The 17,919-nt window shown below is 45.8% G+C and overlaps 1 protein-coding gene across 1 annotated transcript in view; it reads left to right on the top strand.

The window, feature by feature from the left end:
* DNAH17 (dynein axonemal heavy chain 17) overlaps positions 1-17,919 on the top strand; it is a 1,486,981-nt gene that overhangs the window by 1,460,914 nt on the left and 8,148 nt on the right. Inside the window, exons 77-79 of the mRNA XM_029599137.1 lie at positions 1,473-1,655; positions 2,028-2,171; positions 15,398-15,623. Of these exons, the coding sequence (XP_029454997.1) occupies positions 1,473-1,655; positions 2,028-2,171; positions 15,398-15,623 (553 nt within the window). The remainder of the gene's footprint in view (positions 1-1,472; positions 1,656-2,027; positions 2,172-15,397; positions 15,624-17,919) is intronic.

Below are 17,919 nucleotides of genomic sequence, written 5' to 3'. Positions count from 1 at the left end.
ATTCCATGAGGAAAATTCCTGTCAGGAATCTCTTCAGAGCTCCTTTACCGTGAGGCTACTGCTGCGCGGAAAAAAGAAGACTGAAGGGGGACCCCTGCTGGCTGCAGGGTTAGTGCCATGCTGGGCATGCCCAGTAGGGGCCAGTCAAAGTTCTGGAAACTTTGACAGAAGTTTTCTGTGATTGGGCTCCATCCTGTGATGTTACCCATATGTGAGGACTACCATCCTGCTTGTCCTGTGAGAACAAGCTTTGCCTGAATTTACCAAAGACCAAAGTAATACTACTAGGTAACACTGCTATTCCTGATATGCCCAAGACATTTTCCTTCAGCAATTTCACAATTAAAATTTTCCATATTGCTAGGAAACTTTGAGTCATTTTTGACCCTAAACTTGAACTGAAATCACACATCAAGTTAGTCTTACAAACATCCTACTATAAACTCCATATCCTCAGACATGTTAAGCTTCTTCTCAAACCTGATGATTTTTAGACTGTTCTTCAATGGTTGGTACTAATGGGAATCGATTATTGTAATTCCCTTTTCCTTGGTCTCCCACCAGGCGTCTCCAACTGGTCCAAAACTCTGCAGTCCGTTTATTTACAAACTCAAAAATCACATGACCACATTTCTCCTATTTTGTATTCCCTACACTGGTTACCAGTCCAGTGGAGGATAATATACAAAATATTATCCACAATATATAATCTGCTACAAAATGTCAGCAGTCCCTGTTTACATTCAATTCTTCATTTTTATGTCCCTTCATGAAATTTAAGGTCAACAAATCAATACATGCTTGAAATGTCCTCTCCCAAATTAACCAGACTGGTAGTTAGCTGTGATCGTATTTTTTCCATCACATGCCCCACAATCTGGAACTCTATCCCACCCCCTATCAGATCAATACCCAATGCTAAGGATTTCAAGAAAGCCTTGAAAAGCTACTTATTAACCCAGGCATATAAAGATCTCCTAATTGGCCCTAGGCCTAAGATGGCTTCTGCAAGAACATCTTATCACTTTGTCAAGCAATAATCAGCCTGGTCCTAAAATCCTAGGCTATTTATAGAATTTGTTTATATATGCATTTACTTTGTTTTTTTTATTATGTATGTTATTTATTGTAACTCACTTCAAACTTTGGAGGGTGTGAGCAACAACTCATTTTAAATAAATAACCAAAGACTTCTTTACCTCTCCAGTGGTGCCCCCAAGCCCTGGCAGAGGCTATAATGGGGTTGTACACACATGTAGTGACTCCTTTTAGAGCTCAAATTCAGAGAGCAGATTGATGCAAACCCTCAAACCATGGAGAAAACTTGGAAGATGCATAATGTTTTATTGGAAGGTGTCTAATACTGAATAAACTGCATGCCCTCTTGGGAGGATAAAATTCAGCTTTGCCAATTTTGAGACAGGTTTGAACTCTATTTTCTGCTTTCTCTCCTAATGTGTTTGTATCCATAGGTGAAAGCTGTTCTAGATGAGATAGTTGAGAAGCTCCCTGACACCTTTAATATGACAGAGATCATAGCAAAAGCAGTGGAGAAGACTCCATACGTTGTGGTTGCCTTTCAGGAATGTGAGAGAATGAATATCTTGACTACAGAAATCAGGCGCTCCTTGAAAGAGTTGGACCTGGGATTAAAGGTGCATGGAGTTTGTTACTACACACTGCAAAAAAACAAGCCGAAGAGTAGAATAATGAGCCTGTAGTGGTAGAAACAGTAAAATACAGTATAAATGGTTATTGCAATATCAAGGGCCACCTTATCCAGCAAGGTATTTCTGCCCAGATCCTTTTATTCCTTTCAGTGAGTAAATTAAATATTCACACTGATCATATAAGAAGCTTTCAGGAATCTTCCTGAATGTTAATTCATTTGTCACCAAAGGGCCACTTAAGAGTAACAATAAAAAAATGAATCATTTATTTCTCCCAAGTTTTCACAGCATGGTACCTGGAGGTGATATAGTCAGCCTCTGTGAATCTAACAGCTGTTCTTGTCTCCATTTTATTAGGGAGAGTTAACTATCACACCTGACATGGAAGAGTTATCAAATTCTCTTTTCTTCGATAATGTGCCACAGAGCTGGACAAATCGTGCTTATCCTTCTTTGCATGGTTTGGGGGCCTGGTATAGTGACCTGCTGCTTCGTATAAAGGTGAGCAGTTTTATTTTCCTACTCCAAGATCTGATCAGCCTAAAAAAATTACTACATATAATACTAAAACATTACTTTAGTTAATCTTGGACAGAGCTAAGGAAATGTTTAAAAACAGGAAGATAACCCAATAAAATGTACACCTCTTTATTGCAAAATGCTGTACAAAAGAAAGAGTACCAGTAATAAGAAGCAACAAAAAAAGATATAGGCAAGTTATGCCAAAAATTCTATCAAAAGAAATTACTACTCTGTTGCAGTACATTCAATATCAGCACCTAGACAGAAAAGCTCCAAGGGAGAAATTCTGAGTAGCACAAACATACATTCTGTTAAGTCATGGAAATCCTACATACTATTGGGAAGTTCAAGGATCTCAGCCAACAGCAAAATCCTGCCCAAGAGTATGATTGGGCTCCTCCTCAAGCACCAAACTACTGCAGACATTGATTAACATGCAAGTAAAAACATCTCCTGCAGGAAGATATGTGCACATTTTATCAAATTACGCCTCTGATTCTGTTTGGGACCCTGGCTTTAACCTCAAACAGTATTACAAGCATTGTTTTTGAAAATTGATTTTTGCAGTAGTTTATTGGTGGGATTACCTAACATATTTGCGGACACTGCAACCAATACAAAATGTTTATTGTTAGAGTGTTGCTGACAATCCCACCTTTTGAACACATCACACCGGTTTTGGTATCTCTTTACTGATTACCAGTTAAATGGAGAGCACCTTTTAAATTGCTAGTCATAATTCATAAATTACTTTATCCCAGGACAAGCAGGATGCTAGTCCTCATATATGGGTGACATCAGTAATGAAGCCCTATATACGGAAAAACTTCTTTCAAAGTTTCTATGAAACTTTTGACTGGCACCAGAGTGCCTACTGAGCATGCCCAGCATGCCATGATATTCCCTGCCACAGGGGTCTCCCTTCAGTCTTCTTTTTTCCGCGGAGCCGTTAGCCTCACGGTTAATCTGGAGTCCTGTGGTGATTTTCACCACACATAAAACTTTAGAAAAAGTTCAGGAAAAACTTTCTACCGCAAAGGTCTCCCTTCCGTTCCATCGCGGTAAGTTTTTTTCCCCGAGATTTTCGTCGGTTCCATACCGTTTCTCTGTCCATTGCTGTCGACGGCTGTCCGGCAAAAATGGCCTCGGGTTTTAAAAAATGCCCGAATTGTGCGAGAAACATGTCCATTATGGACCCGCACCAAGAATGTGTTCTTTGCCTCGGCGAGAAACACGATGTCAAGTCTTGCAGTTTATGTGCCGAGATGACATCGAAGGGACGTCGGCTCCAGATGGAGAAGATGGGGCACCTCTTCAAAATTCAACTGCTCCCAACAACATCGACGTCAGCCCAGTCATCGCCGTCGGGATCGATATGGCAAGTTGTACTGAAACGACGACTTCCAGGTGAGGCCGGAGATGCTTCTACTCCCTCCCCCTCGCCGAAGGCGTCCACCTCCGGCAGCAAAAAACATAAAGAGAAGCATCGGCATAGACGCCAGCACGCCATCAACCCGGTGCCCGCTGAGCCATCGAAGGACGCAGCCTCCTCCGCTAAGAAAGCTTGGACGAGCGCGGAGGCTCCGAGGCCTACGGTACCAGGGCGATCCCCACCGATATCGGTGCCGGGCACCATACCTCCTCAGGGTCCTGAGGAGGTATCGGTATCGCCATCGCCGCCTCCCCCCATAGCTGCTCTGATACCATCAGCTATGCGGGCGGAACTTGTCAAGTACATCCGTAAAGCGGCTCGACAAGCACTCCTCGATACGGTACCATGCCAGCCATCGACACCAGCTCTGATGCCTTCGGATCCATCACCATCGATGCCGATACTTCCATCGATTCCACCGGACCGGCCATCGATTCCGCAGCTGATGCCCGCGATGCCTCGCCCGATGCCTTCACAGATTCCACTGGTGACTCCATCGGTGCCATCTTCAGACTTCACGGTTCTTCAACCACTGATGAATAAACTGGACACTTTACTCGATGCAATATCAAAGAAGCCCAGAGACATCAATGAAGAACCTGTTCCAGGACCCTCAGGAGTTCCCAGACCTCATCAGCCTCGTTCTCCTTTACTTCCACCGATGCCGAGAGAGACACCATTGGTGCCAATTACACCACAGCCACTGAGGTCCCCAAGAGAGAAAGGCACAGATACAGACACAGAGTACTCCTCGGAAGAAGACATACTGTCAGAACCATCTCCTCCTGAGGACCGTAGGAAGTCTCCTCCGGAAGATTTCTCTTTCTCACAGGACAAGCAGGATGGTTGTCCTCACAAATGGGTGACATCGAGGATGGAGCCCACCACGGAAAACTTCTGTCAAAGTTTAACAGAACTTTGACTGGCCCCTACTGGGCATGCCCAGCAAGGCACTGACCCTGCAGCCAGCAGGGGTCTCCCTTCAGTCTTCTTTTTTCCGCGCAGCAGTTGCCACGCGGTGAAAGGAGCTCTCTTACCACGTTCCTGACAGGAATTCGGTACTTTTCTTTCCGAAGAAAATTTGCCCCTCAGGGGTCTCCCTTCGACAAATTTTTGTCACCTTCGCGGAAACCGGTAAGTTTTTTGCCTTTTTTCCTCGACTACCGTCAAATTTGGCCCTCGAGGCCTGTTGGCACTTACCGAGCCCGCAACTAAATTTGGCCTTAAGCCATGGCGACGGGGTTCCGTCGATGTCCGGATGGTACCCGGACTATGTCAATCACAGACCCCCATAGGGTTTGTGTTTTGTGTTTGGGTAGTGAGCATGATGTCCTGACTTGCACCAAATGTGCCCTGACACCTAAGGGTCGCAAGGCCAGGATGGAGAAGATGGGGCTCCTCTTCCATGCACCCACCCCAACGCCATCGATAGCATCGACGTCATCGGAACCGGCACCGTCGAAATTGCACCACAGTCAACCCTCCGGTGACCGTCCACCATCGATGACTTCTCGGCCGTCGACTCCTGTCCCCTCCCCGGATGGGCGAGGAGACCGGAAGGACAAGTATCGTCATCGACGGCACAAGTCTCGGCCTGTCGAGGATCCACAGTCATCGACCTCTGAACAGGCCGAACCACCGACTAAGAGGCCTCGATCAGACTTGGCACCGTCCACGTCTCGTTCGCAGGCATCGAGGAAACCCTCACCCTCTCGGGGTGTGGGAGCCGTGATCCCACCGGTTACGGTGGTCCCTCCGGCTCTGCCTCAGCCTCCCTCTCCCGTCGAGCCGGGTATTGTTACCCCTGGTCTCCGGGCTGAACTGGACCGGCTGGTCCAGGAGGCCATCGAGAAAGCGATGCGAAGATTCCAACCTCCATTGGCACCGTCTCCGGCACCGATTCCGGTACCGCCACCGACCCCGGCACCGACTCCGCCACCGAGGAAGGAACCGACCACCGAACCTTTGGTGGAAGCGCTGGCACCGCTACTACAACATATGGAGGCACTTGTACATGCCCTTCCATCGATGATTCCAGTAGCACCGACAGCGCCATCGTCTCCGACTGGATTTTCATCGGCGGGAGAAACACCGTTCCTGATTCCCCCTTCCGGGGTGGTCCCATCGGTGCCTTCTCGTATATCTCCACCGATTTATCCTTTGGCTCTATCGGTTCCAAGACCAACACCGACTCCATCGGCAGCACCGAAACCCTCGATGCCGTTCCCAGTACTGATTGTACCACCGGTTCCTCCAAGGTTTCCTTCGATGCCTTCGGAACCTCAACCAGGTCCATCGGGGCTTCAACCCCCAAGTGATCCCTATGATACCTGGGGTGATGATACATCTTCTGACACAGATTTACCATCACCGCCTTCTCCTACAGAGAGTAGAAAAAGATCTCCTCCAGAGGATCTCTCCTTTATTAATTTTGTAAAGGAGATGTCCGAAATTGTACCTTTTCAGCTACAATCTGAGACCGATGACAGACACCAGATGATGGAACTGCTTCAATTTTTGGACGCTCCAAAAATCATCGCTTCCATCCCCATTCACCAGGTGTTTCTCGATCTCTTAAAGAAAAACTGGGAATCTCCTTCATCTGTATCACCAGTTAACAAGAAGGCTGACTCCACATACCTCGTCCAGTCAGCACCAGGCTTTCAAAAGCCTCAACTGGATCATCGCTCTGTTGTGGTTGAGTCCGCACAAAGAAAGGCCAAGCGTCTAAAGCCACACTCCTCCACTCCGCCAGTCAAGGACAATAAATTCCTGGACAGTGTGGGACGGAAAGTGTACCATGGAGCTATGCTGATTTCTCGCATAGCCTCATATCAACTCTACATGACGCAATATAACAGAGCCATCCTTAAACAGATGCAAGATTTTGCTGACACATTACCTGACCAATACCAGCCACAGCTTCAGGCACTTCTTAACAAAGGATTTGAAGCAGGGAAGCACGAGATCAGAACGGCTTATGACATCTTCGATGCCTCCACAAAGGTTTCAGCTACTGCCATTTCGGCCAGACGTTGGGCTTGGTTAAAGTCATCCAACCTTCGCCCAGAGGTCCAGGATCGTTTAGCGGATTTACCCTGCTTAGGAGACAATTTGTTTGGAGAACAAATTCAGCAAATTGTAGCTGAGTTAAAAGATCACCACGAGACGTTGAAACAACTTTCTTCTGTTCCGTCTGAGGTTTCCTCCAAACAACCACTTAAGAAGGACTCTAAGAAGTCGTTCTTTCGGCCACGCCGTTACTACCCTCCATCGGCCAGGCCTCGTCCAGCTCGATCCTCTACTAGGCCTCAGCCGCGTCAGCCTAGGAAACAAAGGCCTACTGTAGCCCGCCCCTCCTCCAGGGCCTGCGGCTGGCCTTTGACTCCCCTGTAGGGAACACATGCCAAACCCCTCTTCCAGACATTCCTGTAGGAGGTCGACTATACCATTTTCTACAACCTTGGTTGCAGATCACCTCAGATCAGTGGGTGCTAACAATTATCGCACAGGGTTACCATCTCAACTTCATAACTCTTCCGGCAGACTCCCCGCCTCTTCAAGCGTGGAGTCTATCCACCCATTTGGCTCAATTACAACAGGAAGTATCTCTTCTTCTGCAATCAAATGCTATAGAACCCGTTCCTCCCTCTCAACGAGGCAAGGGATTCTATTCCAGATACTTCCTAATACCAAAGAAATCAGGGGGACTACGTCCCATTTTGGACCTTCGAGCCCTCAACAAATACCTTCAAAAAGAGAAGTTCAAAATGGTAACCCTAGGCGCGCTGCTCCCTCTGCTACAAAGAGGGGATTGGCTGTGCTCTCTCGACCTCAAGGACGCTTATACCCACATTGCGATCACACAATCCCATCGCAAATATCTGCGGTTTCTAGTAGGCCACGACCATTATCAATACCGTGTCCTACCTTTCGGTCTGGCTTCTGCCCCACGAGTCTTTACCAAATGTCTCGTTGTGGTAGCAGCATTCCTAAGGAAGGAAGGTGTCCACGTCTACCCCTACCTGGACGATTGGCTAATCAGGGCCTCCACCCAACAGATAGCTCAATCCTCCCTAAAATTGACAATTCAAACACTCCTTTCCTTAGGGTTTCTTGTCAATTACGAGAAATCTTGCTTAGTCCCGTCTCAAACCTTATCCTTCATTGGGGCAGACTTGGACACCTTACAGGCAAAGGCTTACCTTCCTCTTCAGTGGGTCCACACCCTAATATCCCTGGCTCGCCAGCTCCAGTCTCAGAACACTGCCACGGCTCGCCAGTTCCTCATTCTCCTAGGACACATGGCATCCTCGGTTCAAGTCACTCCCATGACCCGACTAGCCATGAGAGTAACCCAATGGACTCTACGACACCAATGGATTCAAGCTTTTCAGCCTCTGTCCTCCATAGTCACAGTCACACAAGTGCTGCGCCTATCCTTAACCTGGTGGACGACTCAGGTCAACCTCCTTCAGGGCTTACCTTTTCTTCCACCGGATCCGCAAGTAATCCTAACCACCGACGCTTCTCACATCGGTTGGGGAGCCCATGTGGACGACTTCCAAACCCAAGGGTTATGGTCCAAAGAGGAAGCTGAACACCAGATCAATTTCCTGGAACTTCGAGCAATCCGCTATGCGCTCTGAACTTTCAAAGATCATCTATTTCATCAGATAATCTTAATCCAGACGGACAACCAAGTGGCCATGTGGTACAAAAACAAGCAGGGAGGCACAGGCTCCTTCCTTCTGTGTCAGGAAGCTGCGCAGATCTGGGCGGAAGCCCTCTCCCACTCCATGTACCTCAGGGCCACTTACCTGCCGGGAGTAGACAATGTATTGGCAGACCAGCTGAGCCGTGTCTTCCAACCACACGAGTGGTCACTCGATCCTCTGGTAGCGACCTCTCTGTTTCACAAGTGGGGTTCTCCCCGCATAGACCTCTTTGCGTCCCCTCAGAACCACAAAGTGGACGATTACTGCTCTCTCATTCGGAGCCAGCACTCTCGGCCGAGAGATGCATTCTCCCTCAAGTGGACAACCGGTCTGCTCTATGCATTCCCTCCACTTCCTCTTGTGTCAAAGACTCTCGTGAAGCTACGCCAGGACGGAGGAACCATGATCCTGATAGCACCTTACTGGCCACGCCAAGTATGGTTTCCAATACTCCAGGATCTCTCCATCCGCAGGCACATTCCTCTGGGAATGGACCCGCATCTGCTCACTCAAAACGACGGATGCCTCCTCCATCCCAACCTCCAAGCCTTGTCCCTGACGGCATGGATGTTGAAAGGTTAGTCCTTCAACCATTTAACCTTTCAGATTCCGTTTCTCGGGTCCTGATAGCTTCACGAAAGCCTTCCACAAGAAAGTCTTACTCCTACAAATGGAAAAGGTACACATCATGGTGCACTTCTCAGTCCCTTGATCCCCTTTCCTGTCCAATCTCCAAATTCTTGGACTATTTATGGCATCTCTCTGAATCAGGTCTTAAAACCTCTTCTATCAGAATGCATGTCAGTGCGGTAGCCGCCTTCCATAAGGGTATTGGGGGTACTCCTATTTCAGTACAACCCCTAGTAACACGCTTTCTTAAGGGCTTACTCCATCTAAAGCCACCCTTGCGTCCTCCGGCCCCATCCTGGGACCTTAACCTGGTTCTTGGTCGTCTAATGAAACCTCCTTTCGAACCTCTGCACTCCTGTGACTTTAAATATCTCACTTGGAAAGTGTTATTCCTTTTGGCTGTTACTTCAGCTCGCAGGGTTAGTGAATTACAGGCCCTAGTTACCTATCCGCCTTACACTAAGCTCCTGCAGGACCGGGCGGTACTCCGCACTCACCCTAAATTTTTACCTAAGGTAGTTTCGGAGTTTCATATCAATCAATCGTACTACCTATCTTTTTTCCCAGGCCCCACTCCAACTCTGGAGAGCAGACCCTGCATACCCTAGACTGTAAACGGGCTCTAGCTTTTTACCTAGACCGTACAGTTTCTCACAGGAAGAGCACTCAATTATTCGTCTCTTTCCATCCTAACAAGTTAGGACAACCTGTGGGTAAGCAGGCTCTTTCTTCCTGGTTGGCGGACTGCATTTCTTTTTGCTATGAGCAAGCTGGCATTCCTTTTCAAGACCGTGTTAAAGCACACTCTGTGAGGGCCATGGCGACGTCAGTGGCACACCTTCGATCGGTGCCGCTTCCTGACATCTGCAAAGCTGCAACCTGGAGTTCTCTCCATACTTTTGCAGCCCACTATTGTTTGGACAAAGCTGGAAGACAGGACTCCATCTTCGGCCAATCTGTCTTGCGTAACCTTTTTCCAACTTGATGTACCAACACCCTTCCACCTTCCCGGTAGGGTGCGGATGCCCTTTACCAAATTCCACCCCAGTTGTTGTGCCTGTTGCACATCGTTGGGTACGTTTGGTACAAGTCAGGACATCCTCAGCTCGGTACTCACCCATTTGTGAGGACAACCATCCTGCTTGTCCTGTGAGAAAGCAAATGTTGCTTACCTGATGTAACAGGTGTTCTCACAGGACAGCAGGATGTTAGTCCTCACGAAACCCGCCCGCCTCCCCGCGGTGTTGGGTTCGTTTTATTTTTACTTTCTAGGCACTGCCTGTAGCTTGAAAATCAGACTGAAGGGAGACCCCTGCTGGCTGCAGGGTCAGTGCCTTGCTGGGCATGCCCAGTAGGGGCCAGTCAAAGTTCTGTTAAACTTTGACAGAAGTTTTCCGTGGTGGGCTCCATCCTCGATGTCACCCATTTGTGAGGACTAACATCCTGCTGTCCTGTGAGAACACCTGTTACATCAGGTAAGCAACATTTGCTTTCTCAAACTTTGTGAAGGACATGGCGGACACCATTCCTTTCCAGTTGCATGCAGAGGTGGATTCCAGGCAAAAGACACTGGAAGTCCTACAATTTGTAGATCCTCCCAAAGATATTTTGACAGTGCCAGTACATGAGGTATTACAGGAACTCATGTACCAAATATGGGAACATCCAGGTTCACTGGCAGCGGTAAATAAGAGGTCAGATGCCACCTATTTAGTCCAACCAATCCCTGGATTTCAAAAGACCCAGCTACCTCACCAGTCAGTGGTAGTGGAGTCGGCCCAGAAAAAGGCTAAAAGATTGAAGTCTCATGCCTCTAAACCACCTGGGAAAGACAACAGATTCATGGACAACTTGGGCCGTAAAGTTTTCCAAGGCTTTATGTTGGTATCTCGGATTGCATCTTACCAACTCTTTATGAACCAATACCAAAGAAATCTTTGGAAACAAGTCCAGGACCTGGTACTCACACTTCCTGATCAATATCAGGAACCCTTCCATCAACTGGTGCATAAAGGCCTAGAGGCAGGCAAACGAAGTCAGAGCTACCTACGACAGTTTTGAAACTGCAGCACGTCTCTCAGCTTCAGGAACAGCAGCACGTAGATGGGCCTGGCTTAAGGCATCCGATCTCCGGCCGGAAGTACAGGAGAGACTAGCCGACCTTCCCTGTTTGGGGGATAACCTGTTTGGCGACAAGGTTAAAGAAGCGGTTGCAAGTATTAAAGATCATACTGAGACACTCAAGCAACTCTCCTTACTGCCTCAGGAGACTCAACCCCCGGTCAGAAGACCTCCTAGAAGGGATATAAGGCGCCCTTACTACCGCCAACGCCGCTACTATCCCCCATCAAACCAGCCAAGACCATCTCGCCCAGCTCAGCGCCCACAGGCTAGGCAAAGGCCTGCAAGGCCCCAACCTCCTCCTCAAACTGCCTCAACATCAGGTTTTTGAAAGAAAATCAGAGAGCAGCAGTCAACCCACCAACCCACTCCCACACCTGCCGGTAGGAGGTCGTGTAACCTTTTTCCATCACACCTGGACCTCCATAACCACAGACCAGTGGGTACTTTCCATAACAGCTCACGGCTACCAATTGGATTTTCTCACTGTACCAAAAGAAACTCCACCAATCTCATCTTGGACAGTGAACCAACATTCCAAAATTCTACAAGCAGAATTATCCACCCTTCTGAGAGCCAGGGCCATAGAACCAGTCCCCGGGCCTCAGCAGGGCTGAGGATTCTACTCCCGCTATTTCCTCATTCCAAAGAAAACCGGAGGCCTTCGTCCCATCCTAGACCTCAGAAATCTCAACAAATTTCTCAAAAAAGAAAAATTCAGGATGGTGTCATTAGGCACCATGCTACCTCTCCTTCAAAGAGGGGATTGGCTCTGCTCTCTGGATCTTCAAGACGCCTACACTCACATTCCCATCTTTCCTCTGCATCGCCAGTACTTGCAATTCCTAGTCAACGGTCAACATTTTCAATACAGAGTGCTCCCATTCGGACTAGCCTCAGCACCTCGAGTTTTCACAAAGTGTCTGGCAGTAGCGGTGACACATCTTCACAAACAAAAGGTGCATGCATTCCCTTATCTGGACGATTGGCTCATCAGGAGTCAGACACAAGAAGGAGCTCAATTCCCTCAAGCTCACAGTCAACTTGCTTCACTCCTTGGGATTTCTCATCAACTACCAGAAATCCCAATTCACACCATCTCACCTGATACAATTCATAGGTGCAGATCTAAATACCACCATAGCAAAAGCTTTTCTTCCAAGAGACCGTGCTCAAACACTCGTTCTCCTGGCACACTCTCTCCGAAATCAGTCTCAAGTTACAGCTCATCAGTGCCTCATCCTACTCGGACACATGGCCTCCACAGTTCATGTCACTCCTATGGCCAGACTGACCATGAGACTAATGCAATGGACACTCAAATCTCAATGGATTCAAGCCATTCAACCATTGTCCACTCAAATTCAGATAACGCAGGAACTGCGTTCCTCCCTCCTCTGGTGGACATCAATGAAAAATTTGCTCAAAGGTCTGCCTTTCCAGCAACCAGTTCCACAAGTGACTAACTACAGATGCATCCACCTTAGGCTGGGGAGCACACATTGGTCATCTCAAGACCCAAGGGACGTGGACAAAAGCCGAAGCCTCTTTTCAAATAAACTTCCTAGAGCTTCGAGCTATACGTTATGCGCTACATGCGTTCAAGGATTGCCTTTCACACAAGACTGTGCTGATTCAAACAGACAACACAGTAGCCATGTGGTACATCAACAAGCAAGGGGGAACGGGTTCCTACCTCCTTTGCCAAGAAGCAGCTCAGATTTGGGACTGGGCCCTAGCACACTCAATTCTTCTACGAGCCACTTACCTGGCAGGCATCCACAACATAATAGCAGATCACACGAGTGGTCCTTGGATCCAACGATAGCAACCAAGATCTTCCAGCGCTGGGGTCAACCAATGATAGATCTCTTTGCATCCCATCTGAACTACAAAGTGAACAATTACTCCTCCCAGTTACAACAGGAGAACAACCTACCAAAGGACGCCTTTGCTCGCCATTGGAACTCAGGCCTGTTATATGCGTATCCACCGATACCACTCATAACCAAAACTCTAGTGAAGCTACAACAGGACAAAGGGACCATGATACTCATAGCCCCATACTGGCCTCGGCAGGTATGTTTTCCCACACTGCTAGACCTCTCAGTCAGGGATCCAATTCGCCTGGGGGTAGCTCCCAATCTCATAACTCAGGATCAGGGTCGGTTGCGCCATCCCAACCTTCAATCCCTCTCCCTGACAGCATGGATGTTGAAAGCTTGATCTTACAACCACTCAACCTTCCAACCACTATATCTCAAGTGCTGATAGCTTCACGTAAGCCTTCCACTAGAAAAAATTATTCTTACAAATGGAAACGGTTTACTTTGTGGTGCACTCAGAAATCTATAGATCCTTTCACTTGCCCCACTACCTCACTACTAGACTACCTATACCATCTTTCAGACACTACTAGACTACCTATACCATCTTTAGGACTTCATCTGTAAGAGTACATTTGAGTGCAATCTCAGCTTACCATAAGCTGGGAGACACACCTATCTCTACACAGCCTCTCGTCAGTAAATTTATGAAAGGTTTAACTCACCTTAAACCTCCACTTCATTCCCCAAGCATACAATGGGACCTGAACGTAGTATTAGCCAGGCTCAAGCGTTCTCCATTCGAACCCATAGATACCTGTGACCTTAAATATCTTACATGGAAAACTGTATTCCTCATAGCCATTACATCAGCTAGAAGGGTCAGTGAACTACAAGCACTTGTCACATACGAACCTTTTACAAAGTTCCTACATGACAGGGTGGTCCTCCGTACTCATCCTAAATTCCTTCCAAACGTAGTCACGGAATTCCACCTGAACCAATCTATAGTTTTACCAACATTTTTTCCAAGGCCTCACTCTCACCAGGGAGAAAGAGCCTTACATACCTTGGACTGTAAACGTGCGCTATCCTTCAACTTAAACCGCACTACAGTCCAAAGGAAATCTAGTCAACTATTTGTTTCTTATAATCCAAACAAGCCTGGTAAAGCAGTGGGTAAACATACTTTGTCAAACTGGCTAGCAGACTGCATACAGTTTTGTTATGAAAAAGCAGGCCTAACTCTTCAAGGGCGAGTAAAAGCACATTCAGTCAGAGCACTGTCAACCTCAGTAGCACACCTTCGCTTTGTACCTATTCTAGACATTTGTAAAGCAGCAACATGGAGTTCTCTTCACACCTTTGCAGCTCATTACTGGTTAGACAAAGAAGGAAGACAAGATTCAGCCTATGGACAATCTGTCTTAAAGAACTTGTTTCCAGTGTAATCCCAACTCCTCCTACATCCAACCTGCTGTGATCTTCGGCTGATTCATTTCAACAACCATACTTCACTGTTGCTTCAATACACAATGACTCAGCCTTTAGCTTGCTAATCACCCATATGTGCGGACTAGCATACTGCTTGTCCTGGGATAAAGCAAAATTGCTTATCTTGTAATAGGTGTTATCCCAGGACAGCAGGATGTAGTCCTCACAAAACCCACCCGCCACCCCACAGAGTTGGGTCCGATACGTTTTATTGTTTTATTTTTGGCTAACGCTAATTGCTACAAAACAGACTGAAGGGAGACCCCTGAGGCAGGGAATATCATGGCAAGCTGGGCATGGTCAGTAGGCACTCTGGTGCCAGTCAAAAGTTTCATAGAAACTTTGAAAGAAGTTTTTCCGTATATAGGGCTCCATTACTGATGTCACCCATATGTGAGGACTACATCCTGCTGTCCTGGGATAACACCTATTACAAGGTAAGCAATTTTGCTAAATGCAAACACAAAGAGTATTTTAGCAAATAGTCTTATTCCTTATATTCCCAGTACAGCATTGTGCTCTACAGGGAAAGCAGTGCCTTCTTTGCATACTGCAAGATTACAGTTGACTCATGAGCAGATGTTTTCACATGTTGCCCCTGAATTATGGAATAGCTTGCCTGTAGGTGTACGAGAAGAAAGGAATAAGGCTTTTAGGTAAAAACTAAAGGCTGAATTACTATTTGCTTTATTATATATGTAATGTATGTTTTAAAGGATGGATGTTTTTAACATTGTAATCTGCTCTGAACAAAAGTTTGGAGATGTGAAAATAAGTTTCATATAAATAAATTAGAGTAAACTAGAGCAAAGCAGTTAAAACCCTTTACAAGTCCTCTTTCCCCACTCAGTGAGCCAGATTTTGTTTGTTGTTCTTGTGAATGGCTGTGCTACAGGTCAGAATTATTACTATTACTAACAAAAGAAATTACAAAATCATTCCTGTCCTTGTTGATCCAAAGCTCTGTTGTATTTCTTGGTGCAGGAGCTAGATGCCTGGACAACAGATTTTGCATTGCCTAATACGGTGTGGCTAGCTGGTTTCTTTAATCCACAGTCCTTTCTTACTGCTATCATGCAGACCATGGCCAGGAAGAATGAATGGCCACTTGATAAAATGTGTCTTGCTGTGGAAGTCACCAAGAAAACACGTGAGGATATGACAAGTCCACCCAGAGAAGGGGCATATACGCATGGGCTGTTCATGGAAGGTAAGCAGGTACACTACTCAGAATCCATGTGTGTCTTAAAATAAGATTCTGCTTTCTTCCACATTACCTTCACACGTGAGAAAAACTTGGGACACATGGGCAACTTCTAGGTCAGTTAAGGGCTGAACTTATCGTTAGTTGTAAAATGTGTAGAATGTGAGTTTTTAAAATCTTTTGTCATGTCCTAGTCCTTTTTGTTCTGCTAGTCAAGGGCTGGAAACAAGTTTCCAAGATTGAAATAATCAGGAAGCACACTTCAGCCAGGATCATCCTCTGCAACTTGCCCACATCCCACTAGTCAAGACTTTGTACATAGGACTTCTACATAGGTAAATCCTTCTGTACCGTGTAAAAGCAAAACACTTTCATAGATGCTCTGCCAGGAGTAGCTCAGACCAGGTGCTGAAGGTGAGAACATCAATCATCAGATTCTCTGCCTCAGTCTCTCTCTCACTAGCCCTTTTTCTTTTCAGCAGTCCAAGCTCAAGGCCTTCAGTTAGTCCTGCACTATATTCCAAGCACTTCCTATGGCAGCTGTAAGGTTACTTTTAGACATGCTGTTACAGCACTACTATTTTTACCACACAATAAATAGCAGATTCAACAGATCTGGCTTCAAACCCTGCTTCTGCCACTAACACTTGCAATCTTTGGTACATGCCTTTATCTCCCATTGCCTCAGGTACATACTTAGGAATTCATTTACTACGGCTTTTTTCCCCATTTCTAATTTATGGTCACTTAATCTGTATTTAGTAAGCGTGTCTGTGGCTGAGGTGAGCTATACCGCTAGCATGTAAGTTCTAACCAAAAGCAGTTTGCTTTTTGGAACAATGAATAAAAGCTGCATAAACCTTTCATCTGTCACCAAATCTCCCACAAATAGATTAACATCAGTAATTGTATCTTAGGAAAGAAGACATTTTCTAGCTACATAAATCTCCAGGAAGCTTATCTGCATTCACCAATAACGGCCTGCTCAAAAAGATAGAGATAAAGACAGATTTCCCCATTGACATAACATAGAAAACAAACTTTAGTAGATCTGGCACCCACTGTACCAGCTTTTGGTCTAGAAAATGTTCTGCCAAAAAAAAAAAAAGGAGGGGCATATTCCAGTACATAACAAGAGAAAAAGTGGCAGAGAAAAGCAATAAGGAACAAAATAATCAAAGCTAAAAAGTGTTATTTATATTCCACCTTTCATGACACTGCAGAATGGATTTCTTGTCCCCAAAGGGCAATGGAGGATGAAGTAACTTGCCCAAGGTCACAAAAAGTGTCAGTGAGATTTGAACCCTGGCTTCTCAAGCCCACTGCTCTAACCACTAGGCTATTATTTCACTTCATATTACAACATTTTTACCTAACAAATTGTGTAGTTAATTAAATCTAACTATGGTACATATGGATTAAAACCTACAAAAGGTTCATAAAAAAGGCAGACAAAAATAGCAGAAAAGCAATGCATTCTTTGCCTTTACTGAGGAGTATGGTGGGAACATATATACATCTGAAACATTCTTTAATGGTGGAGAGTGAGTAACTAAAGCAAATATCTGATACAATGGAGAATGCAATATATCAGATTGATAAACAATAAAAAAAAATCACCAGGAGCAGATGGCATCTACCCTGGAGTTCTAAAGGAATTAAAACATGTAATTGCTAACCTGTATCTTTTCATGTAAAACGGTCATAATTCCTAAAGACTAGAATGTGTCAAATGTGATGCTGTTTATTAATAAGGGCTCCAAGAGTGATCCAGGTAACTACAGGCCAGTGAGCCTGAAGCTGATACCAGGCAAAATTGGCAGAAGCCATTTATAAAACAAAATTAGTCTAGAGACACACATGGCTTAATAAGGGAAGCGACAACATGGTTTAAGTAAGGGGGTAGTCTTGACTTACCAATCTTTTAGATCTTTTTGAAAGTGTAAACAAACATAGAATAAAGGTGAGCGCTGATTACCAAATGCCTTCTGAAAATCCAAACACACTATATCAATGTACCCCATGAGAGACTCCTTAGGGATAGGAGGCAGTGTTTTATTATGGGCTAGTTAAAAGGCTGGAAACAAAAGGTAGGACTAAATGGTCAATTTTCCAAAAGGAGAAAGGTCATTAGTAGAGTACCTCAAGAATCTGTACTGGAACCTGTGTTGTTTAACATTCATATTCTAAGCAAAAAGTCTGTTTTGGGTAAAAGGGGATCTAAAGGAGGGCAAGACAAAAGCAGAGTGAGTAAATGAATTCTTTGCTTCAGTCTTTACTGAGGAAGTTTTTTGTTTTTTTT

The sequence above is a fragment of the Rhinatrema bivittatum genome, chromosome 4 (assembly GCF_901001135.1).
Source record: "Rhinatrema bivittatum chromosome 4, aRhiBiv1.1, whole genome shotgun sequence".
Classification (NCBI taxonomy): Eukaryota; Metazoa; Chordata; class Amphibia; order Gymnophiona; family Rhinatrematidae; genus Rhinatrema; species Rhinatrema bivittatum.
The sequence above is the reverse complement of the archived record's forward strand: the minus strand, read 5'-3'. Positions and strand labels throughout refer to the sequence as shown.